Here is a 20,147-nt window from a genome sequence, read left to right as displayed (position 1 = left end):
ATTTTTATATGGCATCTCTGTGCCTGGATAATTAGTGCCCACAGCTGAACCCCTAGGAAGGCACAATGAGCCAGTCCAAGTTAGACCAGGTCTTAGATTGTTCTAACTTGCACCAGAGAACAATTTATTCCCCAGAAAGATCTAATAAGAAGGAAGGGGTGGGATAGGTGGTATAGAGTGCCTTTACCTCCTCCCTCACTGAGCATGTGTCATTGCAGCTGAGGATTCCTGCCCCCATGCTCCCCCCATTCCTCCCCACCAGCTTTGGAAATGAGTCATACTTTGGTTTTACAGTGCATTGCTGTACATTTGTGTGTTTCAGCTTTTAGTGCTGTCTCTTCTAGATCTGGTAGTTCAGATAAGATTTAATGTATGTTGTGCAGCTACATTTTGGCTCAATTTTGCTCCCATTAAAAACAATGAGAAAACTAACCCTGACTTTAAAGAGCAGGATCAGCCCTTTAAATCAATCTCTCCTTTTCCTGTTGAATAATGTAACATTACATTTTTCCCAATAAATCCCAATTTAAATTATTAAACCAGTGTTTTGTTTTTACCATGGAAACTATTTTTTTTCTTTCAGGAAAGGGCTTAACAGAAGAACATATGTGGGATGCATTAAGAACCTGGAAATATCCCGCTCTACCTTTGACTTGCTAAAAAACTCATATGGTGTGAGAAAAGGCTGCATACTGGAGGTAGGAAACTCTGGCAGCTCTGTTGGGTTGTTATACTCTGATTATTGCTGTGTATTAAACAATGAATCAATGTTTTGGGGGAGGGATAGCTCAGTGGTTGAGCGTTGGCTTGCTAAACCTAGGGTTGTGAGCTCAATCCTTGAGGGGGGCCGATTAGGGGCAAAAATCTCTCTGGGTATTGGTCCTGCTTTGAGCAGGGGGTTGGACTAGATGACCTGCTAAGGTCCCTTCTAACTCTGATATTCTATGATTAAATGTAGAGAGTAGAAGTGTATCGATTTGTTGAGAAATTATCAATTAGTCCACCATTGGTATTGTTCTTTCACACTGGACATCTCATAGGGGACAAAAGCTATCATTTATTTCTCTCCTTTTGCAAAACAGCCTATCCGTAGTGTTAGCATCTTGAATGATGGCTACATTGAGTTGCTACCTAAGTCCCTGTCTCCAGAATCAGAACTGATGGTAACTTTTGCTACTAAGAACAGTAGTGGCATCATCTTGGCTGGTCTCAGCAAAGGAATGGAGAAGCGACGACGCAGACAAGCACATTTGGTTGGTACTAACTGCTTTTAAACCTTAAATACTTTTTCACAACTTTGCTTCAACATGTCTGATCACCTGTTTAGTTTAAGAATATAAACTGGATAGCAATGCTAGAAAAAAATCCACTGGGGTGTGAGTAGAAAGTTTTTCTCAAGCAAATGACATCCACTCTTTCAGAATGTAAACTTTCCTTACAAATTAAAAAAAATATATCTAGCCCTGATGGTTGCAAAGAAAGTCTTCCAAATATGGGCCAAAGGTAAACCAATGCAGTGTTGTGTTCCTGAATCTGCAGACAGACAACTCCAATATCTCTGCTGCTGCTCAGGGTTTTGCAGAATTGTGGCAGAGTGAATATTGTTGATTTTGCTGCTTCTATGTGGACAGGTTGAAATTGAAAAGAATCAGGTCAGTTTCACCCTGCTACTACTTCGAAAAGCTATGAACAGCAACAGAGGCAGGCAGTGGGGAGGAAGACCCAAACACAGAGATTGGGTAGGAAGTAGAGTGAAGGCACCCTAGACATCTGATTGTAGCAGCCAGGAGGCTGATAGAAGGGTAGGATAGTAGAGACCCACTCAACCTACAACATTCAAGAGGCTCTGGAATGAGAGGGAGAACAGAGGGAGAGACAACGCTGCTTTCCCTTTCCAGCAGCAGGTGGTGGTGGTTGGATTCAAATTTATCTAACACCTGCTATTTGGTGGCTGGTATGAAAGATGGAGCTCCCAAGCAACATCCAAGGACAGCATCACAGCTTCCTTTAGTACTGTCATATGGGGATATAAAGAGAGTGGGTTTTTACCTGAGCTTTTACCATGGACAGGGGGACTCTCAGCTTTCATGTCTCTTTAGTTAGAAGGCTTAGTTCTCTAGCTTTTATCTGTTCTCATTCACTATCACAAGTGTTACAATGTTTGACTTGCAAACACTGCAGGGGCCAGTTTGTGTTTTGGTATTTTATTTTTTAACTGTTTCCACTGAAATTTCAAAAATAAACAAAACAAATAAAATAAATGATGGATGTTTTCTTTTGGTTGTGGAGTTCATCAAAGTTTGTCTATAACACCTAAATTTGGTGGCAGATTTGACCAAATCACCCTTTTAAGTATTATTGATAGGGTATGAAAGAAAACAGTTGCAGTAAAAAAATTAATGGAATGATTAAATCTCCACAGCCCTTCTTTTCCATCATGCTGATTGATGGTCATCTTGCAGTGCATATTAATGCAGGAGACAGAGCAAGTACTAGAAAAATCATCCTCCAGCCTGCTAATGGAACATACAGTGATGGGCAAGAACATTCTGTCATCCTGATCCGGAATAAGAGGTACATGTGACTGTGAACAGTGCCACTTGTTTAATTACTGTATGTCATTGTCAGTTCACCATGTTCCCTGAAGAACTGACTTAGCTAGCTCATTTCAGTGGAATAATCAGGCTTGTGTGTTTCTGTTGTTAATGGAAGAGTCCTGATTTATATGGTAATTGCATACTGCCAGTGATTAAGTTGTGCATGAAAGCTCCCTTGAAAGCTTTAGACAGTCTGGACCACCTGAGTAAAATGTACTAAATATTGCTAGAAAAAGTAGACAGTTAATTGACTATTTACTTATTTGACTAAGAAACATACATGTCCAATTTACTGCTGTAACCGGATTAGTCATCACATTTTTAAAGCTACTCAACAAATCCATCCTACTAAATAATAAAATATTCTTCAAAGAACCTCTTTAGCTGTAAATGGTGTAGGTGGATTATCAAAATCACTGAATCTTTACATAGGCGTGGGAACTAGGGTGTGTGTGGGGGGGGTGCTGCACTTACGCGGGGCTCTGCTCTTGGTTCCGCACCCAGGGTTCTGGCTGCTGGCCCGGTACCCGGGGTCCCGGCTGCCGGCCCCATGCCAGGGGCTCTGCTCCCAGCCCCAGCTCTAGGGGACGGGAGAGGGGTTCAGACAGGAGTAAGGGGGGCATGAGGTAAAAGATGTGGGGACCAGTGCTTTACAGTTTTGCTGGCTTTCAGCACCCCCACTATAAAAAGTGTTCCAGAGCCACTGAATCTTTATTTCTTAGCACATGGCATTACTGAAGTTGAAATTAAGTTCCTTGTTGAATGATTTTTCCGCTTCACCCTTTCAGGATGATAATAGTACAAGTGGATGAAAGTAATCCTGCAGAACTGAGACTTGGCTTGTCAGCAGAAACGAGCCCCATGAATATTTCCAACTTCTACGCTGGTGGGGTTCCAGCAGGAGAGGGCATTTCTGGGTTCAAGATGACAGGATCTTTTTACGGCTGTATTAGAAATCTGATCTTTAACATGCAGTAAGTCAGAGTAAATGGCAGCACTCTTTTGGAGAATGGAACTGCATTCCTGTGAATATAAAATATAAACTATCAGAGGGGTAGCCGTGTTAGTCTGGATCTGTAAAAGCAGCAAAGAATCCTGTGGCACCTTATAGACTAACAGACATTTTGAAGCATGAGCTTTCGTGGGTGAATACCCACTTCGTCGGATGCAGCTTTTGCTGTAAAACTGTTGCTTTTGACTATAAGATCTCCAGTGAATGGACCATATCTAATTATTTTTTTGTACTGTGGGCAAGCATAATGCCAGCACTCTGTAATAAATAGTAAAATGCAAAAGAGATTAGTATCAAACTTGCATCAATGAGTGTTGCAGGCCACGTTTTCAGATATTCAGTCAGACTCAAAAGTGCCTTTAGTGTATGTAGATACATTGCACAAAACAGTTGGGTTCCCAGTGATCTGATTTGCATGCACAAATAAGATAATTGGCCAAGAAAACTGTTGCATGAATATTGTTGTATAGAATTAGAGGATACTCTTTAATGATTTTCTCCCATTGTGCTTAACCCCTTTGAAGCATTTTCCACTGACGTGCAAGTCTTCACCCATTGACAAGTGGGTAAGTTCTTGTAAAGTACTTTCCTCTACTCAGAGCCCTCTCCTTTGTAAACCCAGGCTTCTGGATTTCACCACTGCCGTGAGGTACGAACATGTGGATATGGACAGCTGCTTGCTTTCAGAGAAGCCTAAACCTGCCATCCAAGCAGAAGATATTGAGATTCAACCAGAACTGCGGCCTTTGCCAATTCCTCTGCGGCCTCTTACTAATATTGAGAAAGTACATACTACAAACTTAGTGCATGCTGCTCCTGTCGGCAAAGTGAGTATTGATGGGGGAGCAAGGTCTATCCTAGCTGTGTTTTTGTTAACCCCAAATACAGAGCCGTACGCTTACTTCCCTTCTGTGCCATGGAGAGATAGAGATGAATGTAAAGGACATGAACAAGGGCTTGAAAAGATGGTTTGTAAGAGAAAAAGCAATAGTATATCATACTATACCTCTGTACAGCAGTCACTTCTGGGCCTTACACCTGGAAGGCCGTGAGGAAGGGAAATGCAGTTAAGTGTGCCAATGATCAGCCACCTGTACACTTGCAACTGAGGAGTTCTCCATAAAAAAAGGGGGATATAGCCATCAAGGCAGGTGAAGTTAGAGAGTAGTTGCTATTCTAGGCGTGTTCTCCTGCCAAAGTGGATCTATGTTGAGATTTGCAGTGCAAATTAAAGTTGATTGAATCAATGTTATGTCACCATAAAAACTCAGTGGTCATGTGCATACAGTTGCTAGTCCCTGCCGTGCTTTCATTGCTGAGGAGGAAGCCTGGACCATTGTGGAGGCACATGATCAATAATCGTATCACAGTCTTTACCTGTGAGTCTTGGGTCTATGTGTAGTTCGCACAATACCTGTGTGTGCTACATTCCCAAGAACATGATGCAGCATTACTTTTCTCTTTCTGAGGCTGTGTATTTTTATAAATGAGTGTTTCCTGAGTGTCTGGTAATCATTTTTATGTGGGAGGAGGACGTAGGTTTTGTGGATTTTATACCACATGCCTATAAAAAGAAATGCTAAGCCGTCTGAGACCTGTATTATAATTTCGTTTCATACTCTGATTCAGAGCTATTGATGCTCTGAATATGTGAGAATATCTCCCCAAGAGTAGCTAAGGAATTTCACACCAAAATTCTACTCTGACCTCCCAGAGACAAAGACTGAGAGACTAATGAATAAGTAAACTGGAAGTAAATTAATAAATCAAAAGCTGTAACACCTAACTAGCAGAGACTTTTGTGTTAGTGCTGTGAAGCATGGGCTAGTCATTATAACTAGTTTTCTTTGTGCCTGCCAAATGTCCCAACCATCTGAGAGGTCAGGCGATTGCTATTACAGTACACTTCACATTTTTCCAGTGTGGCAGTTGCACACGGAGAATACAGCACAGCTAGGTCGCCATAAAACAGTACTATTTAAGCAACAAAATATTTTAATACCTCTTGTGGAGTATTCTCTTTAATGAAGCTCTTTCATTAACAGGGACAGTGTGCACAGGATTCAATACCAGATCATGTTCCTGGTGCCCACCAGTTTGGCCTTGCTAAAGGGAGCCACATAGTACTGCTTTTTAATCAGTCAGCCGTCAGAAGGAAGTAGGTATATCTTGAATTACACATGACACATAGTCTTGCATTTAGCTGCATAATAGAGAACAATTTCTATGAAGGAGTGGTGGAGCAGGGTTTCTCCCCAAACCCAGCGTCAGACCTTGCCTCTGCCTTAGTTTTTTTACTCTGCCATTATCAACTAAAGCACCACACCTGGTGGATTGTAATTACACTACTCTCCCAGGATCTTCTTTATTAACATAAAGTAATTGTTTAACTCAAAATCAGAGTCTCCCAGACTTCCTCTTCAGGCATAGCTGTCCTATGTGCCCCTTGTGGGCTTCTAAATCTCTCACAGGGTTTTCCTTCCCCTCCCAAAATATTCCAGCCAGGTCTTATTCCAGAAACTTCTTCCTCAGTTCCCTCTGGATCCCCTGCAGGAGCCCCCTTCTGCACTCACTCCTCCGGCCACCTGCTCTGAGAGCTAAGGAGAATCTTCCTGCTCAGTTTTTCCACCAGTAGGCTGGTTTCCAGCCTTCCCACCCTGCTCTTATATACACTCCCTAGATATCTGTCTATGTGCTAAGAAGCATCTCCCTGATCGGTTTAGTCTCTCCCTGAACTCAGGCTTCTCTATATATCCCAGCAGGCCTGGCTATGAGTCACAGGCTTCTACCAGGTTAGCCCAGGGCTCATTTCCTTTACCTGGAGAAGTGGGCTGAGCCTTTTAAAAAAAAACAAGGATTGAACTCACAAACCACTGAGCTATCCCTCCCCTCCTCCGAAGGTGCAGCTGAATCCAACCCCCCTTAAAGAGCCCACTCACCCTGTGACAAGCTGTTTGTGTGTTTCTGATATATGGAATTACTTTTTATTGTGGAAACTCTATTGGTTATGCTCTCAAACATATCTAGTGGGTTATAATTTGCTTTGGTCCTTTTTAAACCAATAATTTTTAGTCTTAAGGGAAGTTTTCTATCACTATAGAACAAGGATTTGAAAAATATTCTATTTTTATTGTCTAGACTTTCTATCCAGCTGAATCTGAGAACCTTTGCCACTAGTGGCCTGATTTACTACCTGGCTCACCAGAACCAGATTGATTATGCAGCCCTTCAGCTTCATGGGGGACAACTCTATTTCTTATTTGATCTTGGAAAAGGAAAAGCAGTAGCCTTTCACCCTGTGGCCATCAGTGATGGCAAATGGCACACGGTAGGTACCCAAGAGGCTTGACCTCACCTGCAATCAATTTTGCTTGCCTTATCCACACATTAGCAAGAGTGTTTGCATGCAGGACTTGGCCACTGAATAATGGACTTCTCTTTTTTATTCTTATTAACTGTGAAGTCAGTCCTGCACCTTGTAGCCTATAAAGTACTTCAGCTTATTGAGAGACAATTATTTAATGAAAAGAGGGGTAATAAGCCAAAGCTGCAATCATCCCTTCTATGGGAAAATCCTTCAGAGTGGCCTGGAAACTCTGAGTTTGCCTGCATGGAGTTGTAAGTAGTAGGGCTGGAGAACACCGAACCCCTAAGGTGCCAGTAACATGCTAGGTGTACCATGATTTGGAGGCAAACATTGCAGGTGCTCCAACAGCTAGGCCTTCTGGTGCTAGCCCTTGCGGATCTGAATAATCACCCAGACATGTGGTTAAGGGAAAAGGCTATTTAACTAGGTCTGGAAGGAAAGGGAAAGGTTGCAAATACCATAGGTACAGAGGCTTAAACAGCTACAGTTCAAAGAGAACAGTAGCAGTTCTTGTTAGAGCCCTGGGACAGTCCAGTTGAGTCAGGGATCTTCATGCCTAGTGCCTGGGTCTCTCTCTCCAGTCCGGTCTCTATTCAAGCAAATAGGAGCTTGCAGGTTTCCAGGCCAGGCTCAGTTAGTGTCTCTCATTGGGACCTTGCTGCACTGGCTTGCTCTCCAGCCATTGTTGCTCCCCCATAAGCCCTACACAGATCTACGCCCAGCTATAGTGTCTGGCAGACACAGCTTGTTCCACACACGGCTCTGCTCACAGTTCCGGGGGGGGTTCCCTATCTGCACCCAGCTTCTCTGCAGATCCTTGCTACTCGCTGCTGCTTCCCAAAGATGCCTAGTCATTTCCTCATTAAGGGTCCTTCCTCCTACCTGGCCAGGAGGAAGGGGATGTGCAGTGGGTAGGGAACTCATAGGAAATGTAGTCCCTGCTTAGCAGGTTCATCACAGAATTTTTCTGCAGATTCCTCCATTAGGGGCAGGAGTTGGTGCAATGTAGAGAAAGCGCGTGTGTTGGCCACAGATGTCAGAGAATCCAGTAGAGATTCAGTGCAGAGACCTTGTATCTGTATACCTTGCCTCTCTCTCTGGTTCCCTGTCAGCAGAGGTCCACCGGACTCCCTTGTCTCTGGGAGGCTCCTCCCTTTGTGAGGATGCTGGGTTCCACGCTACACTGGAGCTACACACAAAGGTTAGAACTAACGCTGTCAGCATTAACTTTAATGTGAATTTTCCTTGACTCTGGGGAAGACAATATACATCCCATTAGTCCTTGCCCTTCTTCTCCATGCCTGGAGACCTGAGGGGGCTTCTGTGGGGATGGATGGCACAGCGGTGCCACCTTCCACATCCAGCCTGGGAATGCTCAGAATATTGTCTTGCATGCCTAATACAAGTAGAGCAACAGACAACATAAGCTACCACACAAAGAAAGCAAAGATGAGCTACAGTCAGAGACACCACAGATGAGCTCTAGTATATGTTGAGGGGCAGAATATTACAGAATTATGGTCCCCACCAGCAGTTTTGAAGCTGACTTAAATATAACTAAAATAGACTCGTCGTTTTATTTAATGCATTAAATACTAATAGTAAGATCTTGAAATGCACTAGCAGGACAATAGGCAATCAGTGCAGGCCATGGAGTGTTTGAGTGTCAGTGATTTGAGGATGAAGGCCCTTGAGCAGTAATGCTGTTGCGTTCTGAAATAACCTCAACTTGTGGATGACTTCTAAGAGTAACTCCAAATACAGCATGCTAACACAATCTAGTCTCTGAAATCATCTTCAGAAACGGATCTTGCCCACTCTTATTGTGGGCAGCAGGTTGATACAAACTTTGCTATTTCTTTTAGGTAAAGACAGAGTATGTTAAACGAAAAGGCATAATCACCGTCGATGGACAGGAATCTGCAGCAGTTAATGCTCTGGGAGATGTTAACACGTTGGATGTGGAGGGGAAGCTCTATCTGGGAGGGCTTCCTTTAGATTATACAGCTAGAAATATTGGAAATGTAAGATTTCTTTTGAAAATATCTTTGTTAAAAATATATAAGAGATAACCCAAATGGTTCATAGCATAAGATAAGCCCCAACTATCTGGGGTTAGGAAGCATAATTTTCCAGTACAGGTTTTTTTCACCTTTCTCTATAGCACCTGGTACTGGTCACTGACTGGGCTAGGATACTGGACTAGATGGTCTGCCTCCTTGTATATTGCAACTTCACACTTACCTCTTCCATAATTGGACTTACTGTATTACAGGCTAACAAAGATGTGAACACTTTGAATCTATAATTTAATCAAAACAATGGTTAGAAATACTAGTGATTTTCATAATAACGTACTGAAGCAAATTCAAGCGTCTTTAATTTATGAGCTTGTTCTCTGTTCCCGTTAATGGCAATGGCAAACTCCTCATTTATTTGCATCACAGAAGGAATAGGCCCCTCAAGCATGTGTCTTTGACTATTAGCATTTCTAGGCAGTTTTGATATACTCTGTCTATTTTTACTGCTGTAAGGCATACATTTGCGGCACTATATAAATAATTATGTTGGTGCTTTAAATCCCTGAATGTTCTCTTCAGAGAATCCTTAATTTACAGTGATGTCAGGCATTGCTGTGAGAGATCAGCCTGCAGTTTGCCTAGGGTGACCAGACAGCAAGTGTGAAAAATCAGGACATGGGGTGGGGGGTAATAGTAGCCTATGTAAGAAAAAGACCCCAAAATCGGAACTGTCCCTATAAAATCGGGACATCTGGTCACCCTAAATTTGCCTTATGTATTAACTGTCATATCTCACTACACTCAGGTCACTCACAGTATCCCTGCATGCATTGGCAATGTGATGATTAACAACAAGCAACTCGACAAAGAGAGCCCCATCTCCATCCTTGCTGTGAATAAATGTTATGCAACAGCACAGGAAGGCACTTTCTTTAATGGAAGCGGGTTTGCTGCTCTAGGTAAGTGTCATTAATAGAATCAATAGCTTATTGAATTAGTGCTCATGAAAACACATCAATCTTATGTCTAGATGCAACGAACATAATTAAATGACACTTCATTCAACTATTGTATATTCTGGGTATGTATTTCTAACTGACTTCTTCCCCCTTTATGTCCAAGACTGCCCCCTGCCCACTCGCTAATGATCTGGCAGTCTGAAAAGGAGTCTCTGACACAAGTAAAAGACATAACTCTTCTCCAGCTGAGAAAAGAAACAGTGGGGGGTGTGTGTGTGTGTGTGTAAGAGTTTAAACTGGTGTAATTTAAAGGCTGAGGAATCAGAAGGTATAAAGGAGTGAATTTGAAAAAGGATGGTGCTCACTTTACACTTTTTCCATAGGTGCTAGAACTGGGGGTGCTGCCACACCTCCTGGCTTGAAGTGGTTTCCATCATATACAGGGTTTACAATTTGGTTCAATGGCTCTCAGCACCCCCACTGTACAAAATGTTCCAGCACCTCTGACTTTTTCCGTTTCCTCAACATATTGAACTACACCAATGTAAACTCCCTCAGATCTACTTAAGCCCAATGTACTGATGTAAGAGTCTAAATGAGTGAAAGGGAACTTCACCGCATGTAAGGGAATTTTAACTCTCACCACTTTTACACATAGTTTCTGAATTTGGATTATAGTCTACAAACAGCTTTCCAGAGACTCAACAAAAACTCTGTCCAGTCAGGGTAATTATCATGCCTATTAATTATTACATGTACTATTGATTACTTGTCACAGTTCAGGGCAACTGCACTTGTATTCCCCCTCCATGCAATGGCACCCACTCTTAGGGCACATCTGCACTGCACTTTCCTCACACCCGTTTATAGAGTATAAACACTGCATGCCCCCCCTAGCATGGGTACAGATAGCAGGGTAGATGGTGAGGCACTGCTTAGGGGAGTAAAGATATGCTTAAACCCTGTGGATATGCACCCTATACATCTTTATACACGCCCACACAGTGCTGTTTTTAGCAGTATGGTGTCCTGTGCCACACCACTGATGGAATCTTTCCTCACTGCAGGGAAAGGCTCAGGCAGTGGGGAAGGCTTCCTGCTGCTGAAGCTTTTCCATGCGGTCTCCCTGCAGCCAGTCTTTAATAAACAGCTTAATTGCTAAGTTACCAGATGGTTTTCTCTAAGCAAATACATTTATTCTTAGGGTAAAAGCATTACAGAAAAAATAACATATTAAAAATAATAAAGAACCTACACACACACACCAAGAAGTTTACCAGAGATCACTCCCACCATTTCCATAAGGATTCTGGCCCATGTCAATCCTTCGAACTTTTCCCTAAGGATTGGGACCCTCCCCTTGGACAGAGAGTTCTGTCTGTTTGCTGCATCAGAAAGAAGGCCTTGCATTCTTTGTCTGTTGGCCTCTGGAGAATCTACTTTGAACTAGTATAAGCAAGCCTGCCACAGGAGTTGGTGCCTCTCTGGGGTGTTTCAACCTGAGAGAATTTGCCCACTGTTCTTAGTTCCTGGAGGGGCTGTGGTTACCCTACCCTATGGAATTACATACAATCCCTGGCCCACAATGATACATAAACTCAATACAATACAAAGATATATTGCAGAACATTGCCAAACCTGTCACATGCCTAATCTTTTACTTTATGCTTATCATTTATTTTTCAGTCAAAGAAGGTTATAAAGTCCGATCTGATGTGAATGTTACGTTTGAGTTCCGCACCATGGCTATGAATGGAGTTCTTCTTGGAATCAGTAGTGCTAAAGTAGATGCCATTGGACTGGAGATTGTGAATGGCAAGGTGGGTTGCATAGGTAGGGGACACTCACTAGGGGAGCTGAATTTAGGGATAGTTATCCAAGGCTTGTGCAAAATGGGAAAGTCAGACGTGTTGAGCATTACATCAGTAATAAGTGATGAAACCAAAAGACCAGAAGACAATGTGATAGAAACAAAGATGTTGCCGTGATTCATAAATACAACATGTAATCTGGGGCAAACTTTTGGTCACAAGGAAGGTGGGTTCACATCATGATGTTCACCACAATGTGAAGCAGCACAGGGACTCCTCATCCTATAGTTACTGACAATAGTACTTATGTCAGCCTGAAGAATTTGTGCTTTCCTTTCTAGTTGGACTAGCTACTATACTGTGTATGCTGTTTGCTGGACCACCAAAATACCTTTCATATATGTTGGTACCCTTTTCAATTAAGCTAAACTTGCCCTTACCCAAGCATGCTCTTGCAGAAAGTATTTAGCTGCTGTGTCTTAGCAAGAATTTTGTTAGCATAGGTGAAAGTCCTATTGTTGTTCTGAGATGAGAAATTGTCTGGAAATGGAATGAGTCACCATAATGCATTCAATCATTTTCTTTTAAAGTGAGACTGAAGAGCTTGGAGGAAAGTATATATAAGAAAGTTGGCTTAAGTTTCCCTGTTTCTTTTGCTAGAAGTCATAGTTATTTATAAAACTGATTTATAAATCCATCAATTTAATTTTACCTAGGAAAAGAAAATAGTACAAGATTTAGTCCCCTTTTTGGCGACACTTAAAACAAAGGAGAACTATAAATCTCTAAAACGGGATTAATGTAAACAGATGAGGCCTTTTAAATTGAATTAAAAACAAATTCTGTGATTACTTTTCAAGTATAAATTTTATTTTTGAATTATATTTCTTTCTGGATACAATTGACAAAGCTAAAAGCTAACAACATTATCTAAAACTTTTCAGTGAGACTGCCTAATGGTACGTCAGCAGTGAAGAAAAGCATAAGACAGCTCAGAATAACAGAACCCAAAGAAAACACAATGGCTGTTTGAACCAAGCCATCTCATAAGCACTATTGTGAATTTACAGGAAATATTTTTCCATTAAGTGTATTTTTTTATGGAGGTGGAGGCTTTTATGCCTTTATGTGAGACATGGGGGGTGGTGGGATTGTCCACCACTATTTTCCCCCATGCATACACTCATCCTAAAGGCTTCATGTCCTAACTATCATCTCTTCATCTATCATCTGTATTAGAACGGACACGGCATCCTTGGACACCTTAGTGAACATGCGGGAAAACGGTAGCATTACCAAAGTATCGTTAGGTTTCTGAGAGTCCCAAAGCTAGTGGGAAAAGTGGGGACTTGCAGGGAAGAATCGGGATATGTATATAAAAACATCTCTTTATTTAAATAGATTAAAAAGGGAAAAAATTGCCAACTACAAAAATCACCTAATTTAAGGTGTTATCTGCTCATTTGCACCATGAATAAATAAGTAGTTTGAGCTCACTGCAAGAGCCAGGCTTCTGCCTCCTCATGTTAATCCCAATAGTGCCCAGGCTCTCTTGAGAGGGAGCCTGTGGCTATTCAGCTCAGCCCTCTGTGCATCAGGACATTTCTCATTATCTGTTACCCAGACAATTTAAAATCTTCCGCATCCAAGAAAAAAGAACCAACTTACATGTAATGCTGTTGACTAGGGAGCTCATCATCCTATATCCAGTTTATTCATTTGCAGACAATGCTCCCAACAAAAATTGCTTATCTAAATATTGAAGATTTGGTAGAGCTGGCTATGTCTGAAGTCAAGAATTCCCATCTTTTTATGGGTACAAAAATGCCCAGCTGCTAGCCATGCCTCCATTATAGGGAACTGCAATCTTTCTGGTTAGTACTTCCGGTAATTAACTGTGTTCCGGGTCTCAGTGGTCATTATGATTCAGAAAGCTACACAGAAAGTATCTTGTAGCAATCAGTACATAGTTGCCCACTCCAAATAAATAAGTAAATAATACATTGCTTTTAAATTTTTTTCCCCAATTTGCCCTTGTTTTGAGGTAATATTTACATGTTTGAGAGTCAACACAAAAAAGATGTCTTTTAGTCTGTTTAAAAAAGAAAAGAAAAATGAAAGAAGAAATAGAACCACACATTCATACATACGTATCCACACACACATTGGCACTGACTTAGTGGTTTCCCATCCTATACATAACTGCTGCCCTATTGAAGCAATTACTGGACATGATGGTCTTAGTGCTCTAGTGTAAATCAGGTGTAATACCTATTAAGTCAGTGGAAGTACACTTGTGTAGAAGACCCAGTCCCCATATTTATAGCAAACATTTATATCCCAAATAAAGAATGCCTAGCTTGTTAATGTATCATGGTTAGGTTTAGAAAATATTTTAATAAGGATTAAACTCCAGCTATTAAATTGATTACTGTGCTTTGGGTAATCGTCAGGCATTTATTTAAAAAAAAAGGAACTCTTTGCAGCAGCTAGAATATGCTTTTATTCAATTAAATTGCTCCACGTGTTCTTACTGTCTGTGTCATTATTGGCATCTGGTTATTTGTTCAGGTTTTGTTCCATGTCAACAATGGAGCTGGCAGAATAACAGCCACATATGAACCACGAGGTGCAAATAGCTTATGTGATGGAAAGTGGCACAAGCTTCAAGCAAACAAAAGCAAACATCGCATTGCTCTGATGATTGATGGGAATTTGGTTCAGGCTGATAATCCCCACATCCAGTCAACATCTGCAGATACAAACAATCCCATTTATGTTGGAGGCTATCCAGGTATGTACCGTAGTATTTCTCTCTCACTAAATAGCTAACTAGTTAGTTCACAAACTGCATAGACCATAATAACTTAGTGAATGTAATGTGAGATCACAGCTATGCTAAGGGCCTATTAACTTTTTTGAGTCTCCGGAATTTACTTTGTGGAGGATGGGTTAACTCCGGTCATGAAAAATTGATTCTGGCAGAAATTCTTTTGATATGGATTTGTTGAACTAGATCAATTGAACTTGGCACAAGAAGGTGTACATTTACACTTCCCTGCCAAGTCTCAACCCTAACACTGGAGGAGAGTTGTACCTTGTGAAATACTTCCCTCCCTTGGGGTTTCCATGGAATGAGGTGACTTTTCAATCTGAGGTGACACATGATCCTCACTTGTGGAGCATCTTGTGAGGGTGTGCTGTATCAATGGGCATATCAAGGCATTCCCCCTCCCCCCACCATCTGTGTAGGCATTTATACAACGCTCACCCCACTTACTGTGGCCATGCTACATGGCTAGCATGACACATTATGGGGCTGTGCTTGTCCTCTGAGATCCCTCCCTCTCTGCAGTGGAGGGGAGGTTGCCAATTACTTGGTGTGACACTTTCTCTGGGTGCCCGGAACTGCGGGTGACCTCTTGTTACCCCTCTGCCTTAGTAAGAGAGAGGCTTGCTGATGCTAAGCTGAGTGATAGCTCCCTGTCATCCCCATTTGTTAGGCACCCCCGACAGAGTTCTCAGGAGTCTGCCAGCCCTTACTTTGCCTTGCAGGTAAAGCTTGGTACACCCCAGAGCCCAAGCTCCTCCATGGTATCCAGTCCGGTCACTGGACACTCACAGTAATTACCAAGTCTGCTGCCTCCAAAGAGACAGTGTACACATCAGGTTACACACAAGCATTCACACTTTGCTTAATGTTACAGCACTAAGATTTACTTAGGATAAAACAAAGTGAAGTCTATTAACAAAGATAGGGATTTAAGTGATTGAAGCAAGGTGGTTTGGTCAGTCAGCTGGCCTAGTGGTCTGGGACTCCAACTTCAGTCTTTTTTTCAGTATGTCTCAGTCCCTCTTTATAAGTTCCCTGCTGGACTGGTTCTTTGCTGGTAAATCCTTGCCCTGTCCTTCCTGGGGTCAGAAGTTGGGACTTTGGCCTGGGGTAGGAAAACCTCCTGCTCCACCAGGTCCTGGCCAGGGCCATGAAAGTGTAACCACGTAGGATGGCCTGAGGTCAGCCTGCCCCCTGCTCACATTATCCTGGGCCACTTCCTACCACACCGTGTGTCTCTGTTTGGGGTGTGGCCATAGCTGAATTAAAGTCCTTGCCTCAAACCCCTAAACCGATGCCTGAAATATCCTGGCAGGGGGTTGGAGGGCCTTACCTTGAGGTGGGGGGCTCCCACTGGCATGGCCCTGCAGCTTCTAGGCGGTGGAGGGGCCGGGGGAGAGGGGGGATCTCCGTGCTGCCCGCGCCCACAGGCCCTGCCCCCTGCAGTTCCTAGCCAATGGGAGCTGCAGCAGCCCGTGCTTGTGCCCCTCTGCCACCTAGGAGCTGCAGGGACACAGAGCTGGGTAGGGAGCCCCTGCCAGCCCCGCCTCCCCCCTGCGCACCAGCAGGGGGCCTGGGCCGTACACCATGGCCCAGCACTCCCCCCCCAGCACTAGCAGGGTCCCAGGCCACCTCCCCCAGCACCCGTAGCACCCCCCGCCCAAGTTTTAGTCGCAGGTGTTTTTAGTAAAAGTCAGGGACAGGTCACGGGCCATGAATTTTTGTTTACTTCCTGTGACCTGTCCCTGACTTTTACTAAAAATACCCCTGACTAAAACATAGCCTTACTTATGATGACCAGTATGGTATAAACTTATTTGATACCTTACACGGCATTGCTAATAGGTAAATACTATGACAACAATGTGTTAAATGTAGTGAGTTAGGAGTTGCTGTTACAAGACAATGATGCCTTTACAGTTGGCATTGAGGGGGTCATACTTGGGTCTGTGAGGGACTGTTTCTACAGGCCAAGATAGACACTGTGTGTAAATTTATCTCTAGGTCTCAATTGCTCTGCACAATTTCCTTTTTCATATAAATATTTATTGTTATTAAATTATAATAATGCCAAGAAAAATAGAGTGTAGTGCTTTTAAGATTAAATTGTACTGTAGGCCATAATTTGGGTTAGGCCAAATTTTGCATTGAATTTATCCATTAAAAAGATTGCATTTGTAACATCAGAAAATTGGCCACTTTGCAAGCACGGTGAATATATTTATTTGTAGCTTTTTAATACCCATACTTCTATTCAGCCTGAATAGATGTCAGACGATGATGAATTATTAAACAAAGTGGGAAACACCCACGTAAATTGATCTCTGAAACAGTAGTTATTAGAACAGATAGGCCTGTGACGGGTTGGACCCCTTTGTCTTCCAGTGGAAAAACACTGGCATTCCAACAGGGGTTGGGGAGTTCCAGTACCAGGTGGCTCAGTCACATGTCTCTGGGCAGGGTCATAGCAGCCAATACTTGTAGGCTGTCTCAAGCGTCCACAGGAAGACTAATCTCTTCCACAGTCCTTTGTCTTTTTGCTGATGGGCCATCAGCCCTGTCTGGCTTTGCATTGTTGTACCTGAAGGGCTAGTTGTGGGTGACACCCAAAGTAACACATCTGAAATATAGATACATGGTCAATATTCCTAACTTCAGATACAGAAATGAGACAGGCTTACAAACTGGATAATCACATTCAGTAAATCGTAACCTTTCCAATGATATCTTACATGAGCCATCTTACACAAAGTATATGTTATGCCATATCCATATCATAAGCATATTTCCATAAAGAATATGGAGTGTAACGTCACTAGGCCTATTTGTTATGAAGAGTTTAGATTGATGAAATCTACAGAGCAAATATGACTTTTAAGCATTTGGAAAGCTTTAGGAATAATACTTTGCACTTGTACAGCACCATGTTTACAGCTATTAATGAATGACACCATCAAGCATGGCTACTGCTTGATCTCCTAGGATTCCATGGAAGGTTTTATGGGGGTTAGGTTTGTTTAAATGGTGCTAATGCAACCGTAATTGTTCCTCTAGCAAGATTCCTCTTGGAAATATGTATCATAGGTGCCAAGAAGGGAGAAATTCACCCACCACGGTGCTGCAGAAAGCATTCAGTGCACTGTTTCACCTCTTGTATCATGCAAATGAGCTGGTCTCTGTAAACAGTTCCATGTAGTTCAGCATGAAGGGATGGACTGGGGGAGCGACTAAGGTCAAGGAGTACAAGGTTATGCAGCTCTAGCAGCTGCAATGTCCTGGTAGAAGATATGCTGGGTTCCAAACCAGCTTGTTCTGTAATAGTGATTGTGGCATGGCTATTGCCTCCCTTCCCTCAGGCTGAGGTGGTTTCTTTCCCTTATTGCTGACTGGATTGCCTGTCTAGTTTGGCTGGTGCAAACCATGTGGCAGTTTTTGAAAACTGTGAGCCTAAGCCTGCAAGCACTGAGCACTTCCTGAGTGGTCTGAGCATCCTCAACTCCCACTGATGCTGGTAGAATCTGGTGCTCTGCTGCCCCTATTTCTATGTCCAATCATTTTTATTAATAACTTCTAAGCCTGGCACTTGCTAGCATTCTTCACATGCCGCTTCGTCCCCTTCCAATGGAAGCAGATTCTAGGTATTTCAATTTTCTTTTTCAGCTGATATGAAGCAAAACTGTCTGACAAGCAAGAGCTCGTTTCATGGGTGTTTGAGAAACCTTAAGATGATTAAGGGCCAACAGGTAGAATCCTATGACTTCAGCCAAGCCTTTGACCTGCGTGGCGTATTTCCTCATTCGTGCCCCGGGGCTGAGCACTAAACTTCAGGGAAGGATTTTGGGATCGAGATGGGTTTTAAAATTTCTTACTGAAGAGGTGATTTTTTTTATGAGAACCCCAGGTGTCTGTTAACTTTCCAACTCAGGACAAATATTTTTAGAAGAAGTTCTGTGCTTATATTTTTTAACTAAAATCGTTTTATACAACCAATACCTCTACTAAAATGTTAACAGCATTAATTAGGTATTTTTCTCTTTTGGAAACTTTATTAATCAGTGTTTACAAGGTGTGTTGTGTTTGCTTGACAGTATTTCGTTGTATTTTATATTGGTCTTTTATAATAAAAATAAAATTGGACCATACAGTGAAAATACAATAGAATTTGCATTATTTCATGTGGTGTAGTAGTTGTACACTTTAATTGTAAGAAAAGAACCAGCTACTATGAAGTGCAATACACAAGAAGACACAAGCATCCAGCAGAAGGCACAGGAAGCTAATGGCATAATTGTGATGATATAAAGCAAATAATGCTAGTATACTGAATGCGACTTAACAGATGACCAGAATCCTCCTATTTATGTTTTCTCTTTCATATTTGTTTTCTCTGTTAGCTTTTATTCCATTCCCTTTTGCTCAATACCAAACATTTAATGCTCCTGCCATCCCTTAGTCAGTATAGAAGGGGAGTTACAGATTGGCTGAAATGTCACATGGTCAGTTGGTGCACAGGCAGCAACTGCATGGTGTGGAGAAACGTGCACCATGCTGTGCATGGTAAACCAGACACCTCATTTCCCATGCCAAAGGGGACAGAGACTAGATTCTGCATTTCAGGCACTGGTGTTGAATACTAATCCACATTGAAGAGCACAGCAGCTATTTCCTTTGGAAACCAGTGTTGGGGTTGGGGGTCCATATGGTGCCCTGCAGCTCTGCAGATCTTAGGCTGCTGAGTAGTTCTGCGCTTTGAGTGAGTGGCCTTTGAATGGCCCTCTCACACCTATGGTTTGCCTAGTGCATTTTCCTCTACCTGCATTCAATACTTTGCTTATGTGTTGAAGCAATGGGACCTAAGCTGATGTTTTTGGGATACTTAGTCACACTAACCTAAGCAGAGTAAACCAATTCATTTCACTGAATAGATCACTGAACAGTCATTGGATGGTAATGACTTGTGATTCCCAGGATCATGGGCTTGGCTCTCAACCATGGATCTACTGTAGATATGCAAGCTTCTTTATGATGTAACTCTCCTTTGTATTGTTTTTAAAAAAAAAACTTTGTTTGCCTTTTAACATTTTGTTTGGATTTTTCCTTATTCATTTTGAGCCTAATTCTGCCACTTATTTAAAAGTTGGTGAAAGCCTGGCTCTACTGAAGTCAATGGGAGATTTGCCATTGATTTCAATGAGGCCAGGATTTCAGCCTGTTAGCAATACCTTACTCCCTAGGTAGTCTAATGGGATAGTTATGGAGCAGAGCAGGAGTCGGCAGCCTTTGGCACACGGCCCATCAGGGTAATCTGCTGGAAGGCCACGGGACATTTTGTTTAAATTGACTGTCTGCGGGCACGTCTCCCCCTTCAGCTTTCAGTGGCTGCGGTTTGACATTCCCGGCCAATGGGAGCCGCGAGAAGCAGTGGCCAGCATGTTCCTGTGGCCTGTGCCTCTGCCCACAGCTCCCATTGGTTGGGAATGGTGAACTGCAGCCACTGGGAGCTGTGCCTGTGGACGGTCAACATAAACAAAATGTCTTGTGGCCTGC

General features: G+C 42.5%; 1 protein-coding gene across 1 annotated transcript in view; it reads left to right on the top strand.

The window, feature by feature from the left end:
• The window catches only part of LAMA1 (laminin subunit alpha 1), a 144,977-nt gene extending 126,272 nt beyond the window's left edge, over positions 1-18,705 (top strand). The window contains exons 52-63 of the mRNA XM_045007964.1: positions 584-698; positions 1,083-1,253; positions 2,423-2,574; positions 3,386-3,571; positions 4,232-4,436; positions 5,655-5,767; positions 6,748-6,937; positions 8,842-9,000; positions 9,803-9,956; positions 11,643-11,776; positions 14,339-14,561; positions 18,261-18,705. Coding sequence (XP_044863899.1) covers positions 584-698; positions 1,083-1,253; positions 2,423-2,574; positions 3,386-3,571; positions 4,232-4,436; positions 5,655-5,767; positions 6,748-6,937; positions 8,842-9,000; positions 9,803-9,956; positions 11,643-11,776; positions 14,339-14,561; positions 18,261-18,421 — 1,963 coding nt within the window. The 3' untranslated portion in view covers positions 18,422-18,705. The remainder of the gene's footprint in view (positions 1-583; positions 699-1,082; positions 1,254-2,422; positions 2,575-3,385; positions 3,572-4,231; positions 4,437-5,654; positions 5,768-6,747; positions 6,938-8,841; positions 9,001-9,802; positions 9,957-11,642; positions 11,777-14,338; positions 14,562-18,260) is intronic.
• The last annotated feature ends 1,442 nt before the right edge of the window (positions 18,706-20,147 follow it).

This window comes from Mauremys mutica, chromosome 2, assembly GCF_020497125.1.
Source record: "Mauremys mutica isolate MM-2020 ecotype Southern chromosome 2, ASM2049712v1, whole genome shotgun sequence".
In the NCBI taxonomy this organism is placed as follows: domain Eukaryota; kingdom Metazoa; phylum Chordata; order Testudines; family Geoemydidae; genus Mauremys; species Mauremys mutica.
This window is presented reverse-complemented; position numbering and strand designations above follow the sequence as displayed.